At 59.2% G+C, this 17,623-nt stretch overlaps 1 protein-coding gene across 1 annotated transcript in view; it reads left to right on the forward strand.

The window, feature by feature from the left end:
• C21H7orf50 (chromosome 21 C7orf50 homolog) overlaps positions 1-17,623 on the forward strand; it is a 125,069-nt gene that overhangs the window by 104,291 nt on the left and 3,155 nt on the right. Inside the window, exons 3-4 of the mRNA XM_045994173.1 lie at positions 11,151-11,350; positions 15,167-15,248. Coding sequence (XP_045850129.1) covers positions 11,151-11,350; positions 15,167-15,248 — 282 coding nt within the window. The remainder of the gene's footprint in view (positions 1-11,150; positions 11,351-15,166; positions 15,249-17,623) is intronic.

Consider the following 17,623-nt stretch of genomic DNA (forward strand, 5'->3'; position numbering starts at 1 on the left):
GTGTGTCTGGGAAGAGCATCTAGTGGCTTCCATCCCATTCTCCGAGGCCGGGTGGATTTTGATGGGGAGAAGCAGGTGGGGAAGGAACCTGGCTCTTCTGGGGCACATGTGGACCTGCAGGCTTGGGGAGCCGGGCTCAGGTTGGGGTTACGTTCTTAACCCCGGCTCTCAAATTCAGGGAGCTGGAGCCTGGAATTAAAAATAACCTCCTCCTATTGACATTTAGCATTTCCTCCCACTGTGAGTGTCAGCTGCAGACCACAGTGGCATGGGCGGGACCTGTGGAGGGCGTGGGTGTGTCCTGGCAGGTGGTGGGTGGAGACCTACCCCCTGTGCTGGCCAGCACCTCCCAGTAGTGTTGGCTGTCACGCCTGCGGCTGACGCTTAGTGAAGCACAGATGGGGTTTCTCCTGGTAACTGTCTTCGTCAGTGTGTTGCATCTTGCATTTGAAAGCCTTCTGAGGGGGTGCACAGGCCCCACCACGTGCATAGGCGTCTGGATCCAGGAGCTGTGCTCTGCGAGGAGCCTCCGCCACCCTGAACAGCTGCTCTGGCCGCCGCTCTCCCTGTCCTCCAGGAGCTCACTTACATCCGGCCGTGAGCTCCTCGAGGCCAGAGCCCGCGTCTGCCTCCGCTCAGCACCAGCGCGACACCCCAAGCATGCGCACAGGGCCACGCGGCTCCGGTTCGTGGCAGCTTCCATGGTTTATCAAAGCAGCTTCCTGAGTTGTCAGTGTGCACGATTCCTGAAGTTCCTGTTTGAATCTGGTGCTGCAAACAAAATGAAACAGGGAAATTGTCCCATCCGTGTGGTAGCAGAGGCGTCACTGTGTGGGTTAACTTGGGCAGATGTGTTAGAGAGGCAAGAGGGACATCAGCCTTAGAAGGATGTCATGGTTGGTCCCTACACCTTTTATATCACTGGCTCTATCTGGAGTCTGCTGGGTGTTGCTGTGAGTTTCTGGTCGCTGAGAAGGCCTGTCCTGGTTGCAGCCTTGGCGCTAGTCCCGCAGGCTGTGTCACTGAGGAACCTGTGGAGGGGGCGTGCGGGGGGGTCTCTCTTGCCTCTAACAGCTGCATGTGTGTCTGCTCATTTCAGAATAAAACATGGCGTTGAAAAATCATAGAAAACACTCCCTTTTTCTTTATTGTTTCTAGAAAAGGAAAAGGTAGTTTGTTACTGTAAGTTATCTTTCTGAATTTTCATAACTGGGGTCATGAGTCTGATGAAGGTTCAGGGTTCAGTCTTTGAACTGGAGCAAAATTTCCAGTGGTACCACAGATGGAGCCGTGGGCTTCCTGCCTGCCCCCCGAATGCCTGGGTTCAAAAGCAGAAGGAAGAGGGACTCCATTGTGGGGAGGCCTGCAAGCTGGAGTCAACTTCCTTTTTTCCTACTCAACCCTGGACCCCTGACTCCAGAGACCCTTCTGTCCCCTGAACTCTGGGCTCTGGAACAGTTGATTTTGGGGTTCCGAGACTCAAAGGGTCAGCAGACCCACTGTGGCACTGGGGGGCCCCCCCTGTGCTGAAACTGCAGCTGGAGCATTCTGGGCGGTTTATGGACAGCAGCTGTGGTTGCAGATCGCCCAGAGGCGAGAACCAGCACTGCCCGAGCCGCTCTGATGGAGGACATGGGTGTTCTTCTCTCTGCACGGTGCGGTGGCCTCGTGTCGGGGAGAGTGGGCAGGACTCAGCCTAGGTCTGTCACTGGCCTTCCCACCTCCTCCCCAGGCCTTTCCTGCACACCTGTCACTGGGGAGATGGGTCAGTGCCCGTCATGGACACCATCTGGGGAATGCTGCTTCCCCTCGGGGAGGCAGACCCTCCGGATTCATGCAGCAGGTACCACGTACCTCCCCTGCCATGTGCTGGTTTGGCTTGCGTCCTGGAAGTGGCAGAGGAGCCCTGCCTCCAGCTTCCCCCAGTCCCCCCACTACCTCCAGCCAAGCTGCAGACCCGGTGGTGGGAGTGGGGGCTGTCCTCTGTGGCCCCAGGGCACAGGTGCCAACAGCCCCCTGCCTTCCTGATGCCACACCGAGGTCTGGCTGGAAGGTTGCCTTCACTCAACCTGCTTTCTGGTCCTCGGAGCCTCCTGTGCTTGTCTGGCGGGAGCCAGTGTGGCCTCTGCTCTGAGCCCGGGGTTAGCCTTGCCCCTCCTACCGTCAGCTGTGGCGAGAGGCCCTGTGAGAGAAAAACCTGGCAGCACAAGGCACGTTTTCTATTTTGTAGGGAGCAAGAGCCCCCCCGCCCAGGCCCAGTTGGACCCCACTGGGGCAGCCTCTGAGCCTCAGACTTGGTGCCCCCTGCCCCCCCTCTGTCTCCCTGTCCCCCGATCCCTCCCTGGCTCTTCATGAGTGACTGCTGCTGGGAACTGCTGCCCGGGGCTTGCCTGGAGCTGGCAGACCAAGCTCCACCAGGACCAGGCTCTGGGCTCAACTCCTGCTGGGGCTGACAGCGGACATGGGCCAGGTGGAGGCTTGTATGCATGCCTGGGGCGATTCCTGGGGTTTTCGAAGACCCGGGTAAAGTCGACAGTTCATAAAAGTTGAACCTAAAAGGATCTGGGGCTCAGTCTTAAGCCCAACCTTCTGGAAGGCCCAGCCCCGCTCAGTTCTTGGTGGGGCCCCTGCCCACCTCAGAACTGGTCCCTGGTGGGTCAGGAGCCAGCACCCAGCCTGATGAGCAGACATCTCTACCCTTCACGACCCTCATCCAGACCTGCCACAGACTGGCCTCCAGGTGGCAGGGCATCTCCAGAGCACTGTGTGCTAGTCTCCATCTGTAAGGATCTCTGAATGGGCTGGTGGAGATGAGCTCTGTCAAACCCCAGAGCTTTCTGCAAATGTCAGAAGTTAAAATAGGAGCAAATGCGGTGGGAGGCAGGTACGGGCATCAGGAACCTGCAAAGACCCATCCTGTCACCGCTGGCTGCCCTGGGCCAGACCTGGGGGTGGCCATGTGGGAGCCCTAGAGGTGGGGCCCTGTCCTGACAGAGACGTGCTCTGAGTGTACAGCTGCAGCCATTGCAAACACTTAGCATGAAAAAGAAGGATGCAGAATTCCAACTCCTGTTGTTTCTGCGCTGTAGTGAGGACGTTGTGTTGTGGCTGCGCTGGGCTGCTGCAGGCCTGGGCTCCCACTTTCTGCCTTGGATGGCACCTGCCCAGGCCCAAGCTGTGAGTCCCAGGGGCCCAAGCCCCCTGTGTGGTAGAGCTGTGGGGTGAGCAGAGAGAGCTCCCCACAGCAAAGGGGTGTGCACACATTTCTTTGTCTGGCCTGGGAGGCCTTTGAGGACAGCCCGGATGGAAGAGTTGGGGGTTTTTATCTAAATTTGGCTACATTCTAGATTCTATTTCTCCTGTTGGAGTTACTTTTTCCTTTACCACATTTTGAAAAATAAAACGTGGCCACCAAATGTCAGGAGGCATTACTCCACCATGTAGACAGGCGGAGAGAGGGTTCTAGAGCCCGGGGAGAAACCTTCATCCCCTCCCCAAAGCCGCTCCAATGCTGATCGAATTTTGGGTTTCCACACACGATCTCAGGGAGGAAAAACAGTCTCCCTTGCTTTATGAAACCTCATAAGCATTGAGTCTAGCATCTCCTTTTGGAATTCCAAGTGGGAAAATCAGGAGGATGGCTGGTTTGTCCCTACTCTCCTCTGTAGCAGGTGGCAGGACCATGCCGACCTGTGGGGAGCATTCTCCATCACCCTTGGTTTTTGCCACGTCGCTGGACTTCAGCAGCTCTGGGCCCATCCTGGGCTCTGGCTGCCACCGTGCCATGGCTGGGCCAGCCGCTCCATCTTCTGTCCAGGCGACATTCCCTGCCCAGCTCTCTGTGTGAAGAGGAGTACTTGATGATCTCTGCTCCTGGGTGCTCTGGGAAAGACAAGGGGCCTTTCTCTGGGACACAGAGAGCTGCTGTCCACCCTCCTGGGGCCTGAGCCAGGGCCAGAGGCTGTGGCTGCATGCCTGGGGACGGGCCGGGAGCTGGGCCTGGGGCTGGGCCTGGGGCTGGGCCTGGAGTGAGCCGTCTCTCCTGGGGCCCTGAGGCTTAGAGCCATCCACATTTCAACCAGGGCAGCTTCTGTGCTTGGGAGCAGGTGCAGACAGGTGATGAGACACCCATCGGTGTGTGGCCAGCGCTCATGTCACGCTAGCGTGCACTGCCTGTGTGTGTGTGTGTGTGAGACCCCTCCCCGAGTCTCTCATTTGGCAGAAAGCCCACACTGGATAGTCTGGCTCAACCCAGACACTGGTGTGAGGTCCGCGGGAGGGGGCGGACGGGGCATGTCAGCCAGCCACTGGCACCACCACTGGACAACGCCAGAGAAGGGGTGGGGGACAATGCCAGGGGTCCGCTGCTTTTGGGGTGGTGTGTCTGTATGGCCCGGTTTCTGTGGTCAGCTCGGTCTGGAATGGGTAGTCTCCACTCACATCGTGACAGCCCATCACCCAACGTCTCCGGCGCCCCAGCGCGGGTCCGCAGGGCAGTCCACCCACAAAGCCACATAGAACCATTGGAAAGCCTCATCCCAAGGGCCTGATACCACAGGGTACAGAGGGGGCCCCAGAAAAGGCAAAGTGGCACATTGAGCAGACTCTGGTGGGCTTGGCACCTCGTAAATGCATGTTGTTCCCGCTGTGGTTTCACCAGAATGAGCCAACAGAAGGGTGAAACGGGCCTCCTGCAAGCTTGCTGTCTTGTGTGCTGGAAGCCCTTACCCACACGGCAGAGGACAGCCATCACCTGAGCCCACGGTGAGACCACTCGTTCTGTGGCTCGAGATGCCCCCAAGCCCACATCAGCCAGCACAGGCGCCGCCGGTAGGCGACAGCGAAGCAGACACAGCCACCAGCGTCTCCAGGTGACCCTAAGAACACATGAGCGAGAGTAGGCCAGCAGGAGTCCTGGCTCCCAGCTGAAGCTGGGCCTCCTCTGGAGACGGGTCTGTGCTGTCTCCTGAGAGAACCAGAAGCATGGCAGGATTTCAGCCGCACATTTGAGGTCCTTGGGTACTTTTGGGGGTGACTTTGTGGCTCTGCCCCAGCACGGCAGCCCTAGAGCAGGCAGAGAGACCAAGGAGTCCCACTGCACCTGCCCGTCCCCTCTGCGGGTACTGGCTTCCATGGGCTCCCAGGCCACAGTGCTGTCCCTCTCTGTAGGGGAAGCCACGGCCTTCTGGGACACCCCACGCAGGTACATCCCCAGGGCCACCCCTGGAGGGAAACTGCAGACATGTAGCACTTCGAGGCACACGTGGTGCTGTGGGCAGCCCTGGGTCCCATCCCCACTTAGCCCTGAACTCACCCTGGGCTGCCACAGGGACCAGTTTCACACAGTGGGCCAGGATCGCAGGCGTTCAGAGTGGCTGAGCCAATGTGGCCACGGGACTTGTGTACAGCCAGGGCCTCATCTCCCTGCACCCAGCACCGCACCACGCTCTGCTGCTGCCACACCACCCTGGCAGGTGTGGGTGCACAGCCGGGACCGTGTACCCGAGAGCATGCCCCTGCCAGGGAGGGAGGGTGTCCTGGCAGACAGGGTGGTCAAGACCCCTGTCCCTTGGGTCACCTAGGTGGTTCAGTGGGTTAAAGCCTCTGCCTTCGGCTCCCAGGAAGAGGGTCCCAGGGTCCTGGGCTTGAGCCCCGCATCTGGCTCTCTGCTCTGTAGGGAGCCTGCTTCCTCCTCTCTCCACCTGCCTCTCCTCTTGTGATCTCTGTCAAATAATTTTTTTTTTTTTTTTTTAAAAGACCCCTGTCCCTTGAGTCCACATGCGATCCTCCCTGCCTCCCAGGTCTGCCTTCTTTCCTACATGAAGGCTATGCTTCTTGATCCTGGAGAGAAGGAAGGTCTGCTGTGACCTGGAATCCCCCAGCCTGGGTGGGAACAGGGCACCCTAAGATCAGCTGGCTGCTTTGGGAGCCAGCTGTCATGTGCAGGACAGCAGCCCTGTGTGCCTGCTGGTGGCCGTAAGCTCCAGGCCCTGGAACTGAGACTCTGGCATCTGTCCCTGAACTCCCAATCCTGGAACAGAGACTCTGGCATGTCCCTGAACCCCTGTGCTTCCTGGTGGCCCTGAACTCCCGGTCCTGGAACCGAGACTGGCATCCGTTCCTGAATCTTGGAGCTGATCATGCCCCAGAGGTGATGTCACCCCACTGTTGTGCCTGCAGGGGCCACACACGTGCTGGCAGCTTCCATGCCTTCAGTGCCCTATCTGTACCTCTTTTAAGGCTCAGGGGGACCGGGGGAGCCTCAGTGGCCACTTCCCTGCCTGCTGTGAGGCCAAGGCAGCCTTGGATAAGGGCTCTGGCCAGGCTGTATCTGGGGCTAGGAACACACGGCACCGCTGTCCTTGCAGACCATTTCTCAGGACCCCAGAGCTGCCCCCACTCCAAAGGCCGCCTGCTCCCCAGACCCTGGCACCACAGTGCATTGCTGGGCTGCTGTACTGCGAAGGGGATGGGCTGGCCTGGGGCAGATTAGGGGTTCTGAGGGGCTGGGACAGGGGTGAGACCCCCGCCTAGTCTGAGATGCTAGCTGCTAAGTATGGCCTTAAGCCAAGGGTGCAGGACCGAGAAGCAGGTACACGCAGCCACCCTTTCCCATCAGAGGCTTAGACCAGATCCTCCAAAAAGCAGAGAGGCAGACAGATCAGGCACAGGATGCTAATTTGGAGCCATAGCCCCAGGAGCCTCAGCACAGCCCTGGAGGAAAGGTCAAGCACCCCTCCCACCCATAGACCTGGCCCCAGTGTCCTCCAGAGCTTTAGGCAGGTTCCCATCACAGAGATGAGCCAAGACTGTGGGGCCAGTGGCCAGTGTTGGCATGGCCACCCCTCAGGAGTCCCATTTGTGTGGTTCTCTTCGCAGCAAACCCCGGGGTGAAGGGAGGCGGGCCCAGGGCCAACAGCTCATGTGAGCTCCCTTTGTGAGGTCAGATACTCACCAAAAGGAGAGAACCGCACTGGGTATCTGCCCCATCCCACGCTGACACTGCGGCGTGAACCTGCCAGCCCTGCCTCTGGCCTCGCCCGCAGTGTCCCCTTCCTGGAACCTACCGGTGGGCGTTCGCTTTCACGGCTCTCCTGTTCCAGGCCTTGGGCGTCTGCAGGGGCACCTGTGCTCCGTGACTGAGACAGGTGCCCGGAGAGGCGTCCTTTTGTCGAGCCTGCTCTCCCTAGAACCTCCTTCCTGCAGGTCTGGTCTGAGGGTGTTTCTGCCTGGCCAGAACACGTGGTAGCCTTTCCAGATCAAAGTAATGCCATTTCTCCCTGTGTCTCTTGCCAGGAGTTACCAGGGTAAAAGAAAACGTTTATTTCATGCATTGTATTTTCTCAGATAACGGTCGGCTTTTCTGTCAGCGATGCCCCTGGATTTCCTTGGGCTAATCGACTCCACTCTCCAGTCTGTGGGGCTTTTGGATTTGTGCATTTTCAGTACATTTAGTGCATGTACTCAGTGTTTTCATTGCCCTCGAAGCCAGTAAGGATTGTTTTTAAATGCATTTCTAATCACACGAGCACTCCATGACTTACTATCGTACACGAAAACATTTCCATTGAGACACACTGAGGCGACGTAGACAAAATTCACCGTCTCTCGGCCACACCACCTGTTGTCCCCTGCTCCCCCCTCCCCCAGTGGCCATGGTGGGTCCGTTCGTCCTGCCCAAAGTTTTCCATGCACGTTGAATTGTTTGTGTGCCTTTTGAAATGCAGCCCAGGACCCGTGTAATTGTAAGAGAATGTGTTGCCGCAAGTAGGGTTTCCCGTATTAGGAAATTGTGCATGCCGTTCAGTCTAGAACACCGGAGACCCTAATCCATCTTTGTAGAGCTGTGTGTCTGCGCAAGACCACAAGCTGTCAAGTCCACGTGTTTGTGACAAGCAGACAGGCAGTAGACGTGCATGGTGGCAGCTGACCCCGACATGGTCGGTCAAGTCTGTGTTTTGGAAAAGGGTCGTGTTCACAGCTGCCCATGGGAGAGTGGGCTGGGCCTGCGGGGGGTACTGGGGGTGCCGCCCCTCCCCACCCCGTGTCGCTGTCTAAAGACCCCTCCTTCCCCTGAAAGTTGCCTCCCCAAAAGAGGCCCCAGTAAGCTTCAATTATTGGACTCCTGCATTCCTTCCTTTTCAGAATTTTTTGTGTTTACATAGGCGTTCCCAAGCCCTTGGGCAACCTTTAACCCGAGGAATGTCGGGAGGCATTGGTGATGGTGGCAGCTGTGTCCCAAGTGTTATTTGCTAATTAAAACCTAATTCTGCAGAGGGTTATCAGATCAGTAGGAACTGGAGAAAGTTCATTCGCAATCGGAGGAAATTAAGCTCCACCTCCAGGGACAGTGGGGTCGCGAGCTCCCTGATGGTGGATGGTGGCTGGCAGACGCTGGGCGTTAGAAATGGTTTTGCTTCCCAGGGTGCTTGCGCTGTCCTCCCACTGCAGTGGCAACGCTGCGGGACGAAGGTAGCCAGAAGGGTCCAGATAGGCCCCCACTGCCTTCATCCAGACGTGCTGAGAGGTCCCTGGGTCCAGCCAGCCCCAAGGCAGCTGAGACAGCTCTGCCCCCTGCAGCCGGACACCCTCACAGGGCCGCAATCATGACGGTGGCAGCAGTGGGGGCATCACCCGGCCCAGGACAGGACGGTCAGGGCACCCAGAGCAGAGAGACCAGGCGAGGCCCACAGCTGGTCCACGGCTGCTGCCCCCACCAGGTCACAACCCTGCACACCCGGGCCCCACTTCTTTATCTTCCAGCAATGCCCGGGACCCTTGTGTTTTTCCCAAATGGTTGCTTGGGTTCATGTGCTCCCCTCCAGGGCGAGGACTGCAGCTGGGGGAGGGGCAGAGCTCCATCACTCCGTCCCCCTTCCCAGCAGGAACAGTGGGAGAGGGGCTTCGGCTGCTTCCTTGGCATCCCCTTTCCGTGAAAGAGAGCCAGAAAGGGCAGGCTGCCAGAGCTTAGGGAAGGGAAGGCTGGCCCAGCAGGTGCAATGGCTGTCGTGGCCTCAGGGCTGGGAGGTCTGGGGCAGAGGGGCCGGCTTCCTCTCCAGCTTCACAGGCAGTGGTTGGTCTCGCCCACAGGCTATGCGATGTTGCGTTGATAACTGCCAGCATTTAAAATTCAGGAGCTTTCACCTGTCACTCTCTGTTTCCAGCTTCTTTGGAGAAGCCTTTCGGCATGGGCCGTGGGCTGGCTGTGGGCATCTGGTGGGTCTGGACCCCCTCAGCGTTCCTGGCTGGCCCCTGGCGCCATTGAGGGCGGGCGTCACGACCCTCTGAACAACTCTGGAGTCATACTTAGCTTCCTAAGGACATGGAACGCAGACTCCCGCCACCGCCATGCCGGGGTGACCAGAAAGAGAAGGAAGCTATGTGTGTCCTTCCCAGGTTTCTGTGTCTAATACCACACATGGGCCCTTCGTGCTGGATGTCACAGAAGCCCCAGGCAACACCTAGGCCGTGCAGGCTACTCCGCACTTGGGTCCCAGCTGCCCAGCTGCTGGCCCCTCCATGGGGACCAGGCCCTCAGAGAGCCCCGGAGTCCATCTTTTGTGTGATGGGCTCCTCCAGCCTCAGGGGCAGAAGCCACATTCTGATGACGGCTGACCCCGTGAAGGGTGCAGAGAGTCATGCCAGCAGCCCTCATCATGGGGGCAGGCGCTTCCTGCCCTCCCAGCCCCACCCAGGCCCCCCTGGGTCAGTGTCCACATGCTCTTGGCCCTGCACTACTACGGTCCTGACCTTGCCCCAGGACTTCGGCCCTAGGTGGCTGCTGCCGTGCTGCCCGCATGGCTTCCGCGGGGACAGAGGCTGGCCCGCACCCAGAGCTTGTTTGCTCCTCTCAGAGTCAGACTTTCTGTGCCGTCCGCAGTGCTGGCTGTCGTGGGCCGATGGTTCTGAGTAGTGGGCGTCCATGTCACACTCCTCAGACCACTCCGCCCTTGGCCTCAGGAAGCCCCACCTGAAAACCAGACCCTCTCAGGCAGCTGGGGGTGCTGGGCTTCTGGGGCCATGTCTGTGTACGGGAGACTTCCAAGAAGGGGGGGTCCAGGGACCCTCCTGTACTGGCGGCCTGCAAGCCCCATGTGCGTGTGTCTGTGTGTGCATGTGTGTCTGTGTGTATGTCTATGTGTGTGAGTGCATCTGTGTGTGTGTCTGTGAGCATGTGTGTGAGTGTGTCTGTGTGTGAAGGTGCGTGCATGTTGAGGCTGCTGGAGTCTCCCTAGGGCAGGCCTGAAGCCCCACAGCTGGTAAATTCAGCTGTTTTTAAAGGAGACAGAGGAGCTAGAGAGAGCTGCTCTCTTGTTTTAGAAGATTCTGGAAGGATCTGGTGTTGAGTGGGAATACAAAGGTTGTCAAGGCACGAGCACTTTAGGAAGGGGCCTGAGTGGCCTGTGGGGACACTGGAAGGGAGGGGGTGCTGTGCAGACACTGGATGGCCCGGGGCAGTGTGCTCGCCCTTCCTAGAAGCGTTGGGGGCAGTAGCCTGGTCCCTGGCCAGAATCACAGCGACCAACGTTGGCGTTCCAGGTTTTCCAAGAAGTGGGGAGTGTGCAGCTGCCGGGTGAGATGGGTGTCCTCAGCCTCCGTCTGGTTTATAGTAGGTGTCTGGGAAAGTGGCGGTGTCAGGAGGCGAGAGGCCACACTAGCGCCGCATCTGCTTGGCCACCTGCTCCCAGGAGAGGTTCACACAAGCATAAGGGCCTCGGTGGATGCTTGTGGTGGGAAGACTGCCCCTCCCCATCTCCTACAGCCTCTGTGAACCCTGGGGTCCAGAAACTCCTTAGGGTTGGGTGGGTGGGGAGGGGGTGGGGACAGGGAAGGTTCGGGGAAGGGCGGCTCTAGCGCCTCAGGGGATAGGGGCCCTAGAAATCAAGGCCAGAAATCCTAGCCCCTGGTGCAGAGGCACAAGTGCAGGGCAACAGGGCTGAGGTGAGTGAACTTGGACCCATCCTGGGGGGTGAGATAGTCATGCCTGGGTCCCTGGGAGAGCAGGACTCTTAGCAGCCCCGTCCCCAGTTCCTGGGGTGAGGAGGGCACTGGGGATCCCAGCACGGGGTACAGAGGGGCTCAGCTCCCAAGAGCAGGGGTCCAAGATGCCGTGGGACATCCTCACAGGCCAGTTTTCCCTTGACTTGCAGGGAGACACAGTGTCGGGGACCAAGCAGGAGACAGCCCCCCAGCTGCCTGTGCTGACCCCAGAGGAGAAGAGGATCCGGGACAGGAAGCTGAAGAAGGAGCAGAGGAAAGAGGAGAGGAGGCGGCTGCGGGAGTCGGGAGCAGCCCAGAGCCTGCCAGCCAAGCGCTCTGGGTCCCAGCTGGCCCTGGACTATCTCCGTGGGTAAGACAACCCTGTCCCGTGGGGCCCTAGAGTGTCCCAGGGCGTCTGTGCCAGGAGGGACACGGGCTCCACGTTCAGTGACCTGGCTCCCCTGCAGCTCCCGGGACCACTGGGACCCCAGGGTCTGTAGCGCCACCTCCAGTGGTGTGCCCATGGCCACCCCAGGGGCTGTCTGAGGGAGGGGAGGGCCGCCATCCTGTGCTGCAGGAGTTTGCCGTGCAGGGGGAGCCGAGCAGAGCATGGTCACCAAAGCCTCGGCCAGAGCCCTGGGCTCTGTGTCAGTCATCCTCTCATCACACCCGGGCAGCAGCTGCCAAATGTATTCTAACAGCTTCATGGGAGACTTTCTAGAAGCTCCGGGAAAAGTGAGGCTGCTATGAGATCATTGGCTTCTGTTTGCTGAGAAACTTATCGGGAAGTAGAGGCACGTGTTCCAGCCCGGTCCCTACGCCTGGTTCTCCTCCCCAGGAAGTGGGTCGCTACTTTCTGCGATCCATACTCACTCTTCAGGCGGGAGCCTTAGCAGCCGAGACCAAGGGGGAGGGCTGGGGACCAAGTCTTCACTCCACTGTATGGAGGGCCCAGCTTCCCGGCTGTCACCTCAGGAGTGGCACGCGCTGCAGCTCCCGTCAGCTCCTCCAACTCCTTCCTCTGGGCTGGAGGTGCCCTCTCTTGGCCCCATAGCCCCGCCCCCAGTTCAGGCCGTACAGTGGGTCACCTGCCCGGGCAGGGTACAAGCAGGGAAGAGGCAGGGTAGAGGCCCCTGAGTGGGTAGTGATGCCACAGGGCCCGGGGGCTGGCAGGGTATGGAGCCCCAGCAGCCCAGGGCCTGCCTGCAGAAGTGAGAGGCTGCCGCACCCCATCACGGCCGAGAACCCTCATTACACCTGGGTTCTGGTCCACGCACGGGGTGGATCTTCCCATCAGAGGAGATATGTTCATTTCTGCCAGGAAGTCGGAGCTGGGATTGCCGTGAGGGGCCCTGGCTGCGTCAGGCTTGAACGTGGGAGTTGGGCATGTGTGTGGTCTGGGGAGGGGTTCTCAGGATTGCTTTGAGAACCCTGGGGGCAGGGGCTTGTGGAGGTCGGAGACACATTCCCCAGCTCTGGGGCTCCAGAGTCTGCCCCATGGCTGGGGCTCAGGCAGGGCCTTAGCCCTGAGCTGCCCATGGAACGAGAGCCTCAGAGCTGCCATCACACCTGTTACCCCTCTTGTGCCGCGCCCCTGGGTGGCCATGGGCTTGAGGCCTGGGCAGTGACTGTGCCTGCCTCTTGCCTGGCTGCGTGTTGAAGTGTCCTTCATCCGTGACCTTGGGGTGCCCAGAGTCGCATTCTCTAGGAGCCACTTTGGACTCCACACTCCCTCGGGAAGGTGGGGCTCTGCCCTTGGCCCCGGGGAGTCTGCACTGGCCCTGGGTCCCTGCTCACTCCCTGCTGACCTGCCTCTCACTTTCTGTGCTCCCCAAAATGCAGATTCTCAGTTGGTGCCAGCCGCTGCCTGTCAGCAAGGCATCTCCTGGATGGAATGGGAGCCCCAGCGGGTGGGCTGGCTTGCCCCTATTTATTGCCACTTTCTTTCATTTTTTTTTTTAAGATTTTATTTATTTATTTGTTTGTTTGTTTGAGAGAGAATGAGTGAGAGACAGCATGAGAGAGGAGAAGGTCAGAGGGAGAAGCAGACTCCCCAAAGAGCTGGGAGCCTGATGCGGGACTCGATCCTGGAAGTCCGGGATCATGACCTGAGCCGAAGGCAGTCGCCCAACCAACTGAGCCACCCAGGCGCCCTCATTGTCACTTTCTTGTCATTGTCCTCATCGTCCTTGTTTGTCTAGGGACCTCCTCTCTGCCTCTCGTGGAGGTGCTTGGGGCCCCCAGCTGGTGCCCCTCGCTTTCTGTGGGCCCACGCGGCATATCTGAAGCCATTCGGACACTCCCTGGGGCTCAGGTGACCAGAGCCCTGGGGTTGGGTAAGGGGTGTTGCTTTAGGCTCACAGCCCTTCCACATCCGTCCATATGCGGGTGATAGAGCCAGGTCCAGGGATCCCAGGTCCCAGCCAATGGAGCTTGGAACCACCACACCTCTCTCAGCCCAGGAGGGACCCCACAGGCCCTGGGGTGAGGTCATGTGCCATCCTCGAGGTGGGGGGACAGGTTGATGGAGGCACAGGGAAGTTCATTACAAAGAAGCACAACGAGGGCTTGCTAGTGAGTCGAGAAGCCGAGACCCAGGAGGAGCAGACTGAAGGGCAGCCACTCCCCCAGGGCTGCAAAGAGGCCCAGCCGTGGCTAACAGAATGACAGAGAAGTCACAGGAGCTGAGCCCAGGGGACTTGCCAGGAAGGCTGCTCATGGGCTGTCTGGCTGCGGCTACAGTGGACCGTTCGCTCCTGGGGGTTGCTCACCAGAACCAGGCTGGAAGAGCCTTCCTCTTTTATCCTGAAATATCTCTCCAGCACCTTCTCCTTCCATTGGCCCGTCTGGCAAAGGAAGCCCCCTGCTTCTGTGGAGTGGGCGACGGAGGGAAGTTAGAGGCAGAGGCCGTGGCTTGATGACCAGCTTGGGGGAGAGAGAGCCCCTCGGGATTACCCTCAGGAACCAGCCAGAGGGTTTCTCTCTTCGTTCCATCCCTTCCTCTAATGTCGGCTGTTGTGGTGTCTGCTTTCCCAGTTCTGCCGGAGCCCGTACTGAGTGCGGCTCTGTTCCGGACGTCCGGCATGCTTCCTGTAGGGGGACTCCTGGCTCGGTGATGCGAGGTGAGGTGAGCCTCGGTGAGGCTCCTGGCCTCCTGGCCTCAGTGATGCGTGGTGGATTCATGCTGTGAATCTGGCTGTGGCCATGGTGTCTGCTCCCCCGGGAGGATGGGAGCACCAGTCCAGTCTGGCTCAGGTCCTACTCTGTGACTGTCACACAACGTGCCCGTGTCTCCCTGACACCCAGGCAGTCCAGACCAGCATGGCCCTTCAGGTCGGGATTCTTGGCTCCTCCAGCTTGCTATCCCTCACCCTCCACCACACAGCTCTTGATTTTGGGTTTTTGGCTTTTTTTTTTTTTAAGATTTTATTTATTTATTTGACAGAGATCACAAGTAGGCAGAGAGGCAGGCAGATGGGAAGGGAAGCAGATTCCCTGCTGAGCTGCGAGCCCGACTCGGGGCTCGATCCCAGGACCCTGAGATCATGACCTGAGCTGAAAGCAGAGGTTTAAGCCACTGAGCCACCCAGGTGCCCACAGCTCTCAATTTAAATGCTTTCCGCACTCTGGTCGGCAGACTCTGCTGTAGCACACAAAAAAGGCTTTGCAAGAGGGACGCCTGGGTGGCTCAGTTGGTTAAGCGGCTGCCTTAGGCTCAGGTCATGATCCCAGCATCCTGGGATCGAGTCCCACATTGGGCTCCTTGCTCGGCAGGGAGCCTGCTTCTCCCTCTGCCTCTGCCTGCCACTCTGTCTGCATGTGTTTGCGCTCTTTCTCTCTCTCTCTGACAAATAAATAAATAAAATCCTTAAGGAAAAAAAAAGGGCTTTGCAAGAATGGCCGATTTCATGAAATTTCAGATATACATGTTGCATCATAAAATGGTGGCCTTGTCGGGCTGGAAGGAAGAGCCCCGTGCCATCTGCTGCAGGTGTGGAAGCAGACCCAGTTGGCCGAGGCCTCCCAGGCCTGTGGAAGTGAGATGTCCTCCCAGCACCAGGCCCCTGATCCCCCTCTGCTCCTCGTCGACTCCCCTCTAGCTGGGGGGGCGGGGGGCTGGGGGGGGCCACACAGACCCTTCCGCCGTCTCCTGCCGGCATCTGAACTTCCTGTCCTTGCTTCCTAGCTGGGCCGAGAAGCACGAGAACTGGAGATTTCAGAAGACAAGGCAGACGTGGCTGCTGCTGCATATGTACGACAGCGAGCAGGTGTGTGCGCGCTGGGTGGGGAGGGGAGAGGAAGCATGTGGTGGGGGACTAGGTGGGTGTGCACGCTGGGGGAATCAGTTGTGTGCTTGCTGGGGATGCAGGTGTGTGCATGCTGGGGATGCAGGTGTGTGCATGCTTGGGGCCGGGTGTGTGCACGCTGGGGGAGTCAGTTGTGTGCTTGCTGGGGATGCAGGTGTGTGCTTGCTGGGGATGCAGGTGTGTGCATGCTTGGGGCCGGGTGTGTGCACGCTGGGGGAATCAGTTGTGTGCTTGCTGGGGATGCAGGTGTGTGCATGCTGGGGATGCAGGTGTGTGCATGCTTGGGGCCGGGTGTGTGCACGCTGGGGGAGTCAGTTGTGTGCACACAGGGCGGGCAGGTGTGTGTGCGCTGAGGGGTGGTGTGTGTGCGCGGGGGGGGAGGTGTGGATTGTATGTCAGTGTGGACTTCCTCACAGGTCACTGTCCCTTGCTATCATCGTCTGCTTTGACACATGCAGTTTTCATGACAACTGTGGTGGCTCTGCGGCGGGGAGGTCGCAGGTGCCCGTGTGCACGTGATGGGGGTGATCTCCGTGAAAGAACCACTTGAGAGCCGCAGCGTGAAGTGAGGCTGTGGGTGTGGCAGGGTGGGGTGGGGACAGCTGTCCACACAGGGCCCAGGGCTGCGGGCGATCTGGCCTGCAGCAGAGCCCCCTCAGGGCCAACAGCACCACACCCTTTCCCCATGACCCTGCTGTCCTGCACAGCCCCATGACAGCTCCCCACTCGGAAGACTTCGGAGCCCGGGATCTCAGATCCAGGGACACGTGGTCCCCAAAACTCTCGGGAGCAGCTAGCACACATGGGCCAGTGGGGAGCTACGCACACAGACCTCGCTGCCCTGACCACCCTGCCTGGCCTGTGTGCCCTCTGCTCCCAGAGCTAGAGCCACTCCTCACTTCTGGGGACACGCTACTCCCTGGGGGAGGGGACCAGGGCGCCCCCGGGGACCACTGCTGTGGTCGGCCCTTGCTTCCCAGTCGTGCCCGTCCCACTGAGACCTGGTTGTCACAGCGGTGGGAGCTGTGCTAGGAATAGGTCATCATTTTGATGAAGCGCATTTTCTCTATGTTTTCTTTTGTTGTCTGTGTTTTCCACATCATAACTAAGAAATCACTGCCTAACTCAAGGTCAGGAAAATTACCGCTCTTTTCGGTAAGGGTTTTTTAGTTTTTGGTCTTAGTTTAGGCCTTTAACACATTGGGGTCAACCCCATCTGTGCTGATGTAGGTCTTCTGCGCGTGTAGCCACGCACTGTCCGTTGAGTGGACCATCCTCCCCAGAATGGAGGGATGCCGCACCCTGCTGCTTCCTGGTGTCCTGCCAGTTCCTTACATGTCTGCCCTGCTAGAACAGAGAGGACAAGGCTTGTCGGCCTCACTGGCCCTTCCTAGTGTCCTGGGCTGCCCTGGAAAATGGGGCGTGTGTATCTGAAAACCCAGCTGGGGTACTGGTGGTTTTCGGAGGCTTTCCAGAGAGGGTGCAGTAACCCGGATGGAAGAGTGGATCGATCGACGGCGAGCCCGCTGAGGTCGGGGTCAGAGCTGACCTGGGTCTAGCATGGGCAGTGGGATAGAGGAGAGCTCCGAACCACAAGTAGGTGACTATAGCCAAGGCGCCCAGGGATGCCGGGAAGGGAGGGGAGAGCCAAGCTGGCTGTTGGTGTGTGTGGTCCTGATAACAAGGCCTGGCCCTCCATTCAGCAGACACTCCCAGGGCCTGCGTGGCTCAGCAGGGTTGGGGGCGGGCAGCAGGGAGGGCAGGGAGTGGGGAGCCCAGTGTGAAAGCCAGGGGGTCCTTTGATGCTCTGGACCCCCGATTCTGTAGACAGCGGTGTCTCTGCCTCCCAGCCTGCGTCCAGCTGCCTTCTGGTCCCACAGTCAGCCACACTCCTCATGCTTCCCTCTGTGGCCCTCACGCTGTCCTGCCCTCAGTCTCCCTCCAGAGCAGCCTGCCACCCTGGACGGGCCCTGCGCTGCTGGCTCCATGTGGCACACAGTCGGGCCTCTCTGTGACCCCCATAGCACAGTGCTGGGATGCTCCTTGTCGGGACCTTTGCAGCAGTGGCCCTCCAGCGTGCTTGCCAGAGCAGCAGAGGCCGTGACCTGAGGCAGAACCGTTCTGCGGTCCCACACATGTCCGGTCTTCCTGGTGCGCTGTTGAGCAGAACCCAAGCTAGCATCTTCCTCCCCTGGGAACCTTGTTTCCAGCCCCCAAGGCAGAGCCCCCTCTTGTGGCGGCCATCTGGCTGCATAGGACAAGGGTGTGTTTGTGTGCGCGTGCACATGTGTGTGCACATGGGTGTGCGTGCAAGCCCCACTGTGTTCAGGAGTACT

The sequence above is a fragment of the Meles meles genome, chromosome 21, assembly GCF_922984935.1.
Source record: "Meles meles chromosome 21, mMelMel3.1 paternal haplotype, whole genome shotgun sequence".
Taxonomy (NCBI): domain Eukaryota; kingdom Metazoa; phylum Chordata; class Mammalia; order Carnivora; family Mustelidae; genus Meles; species Meles meles.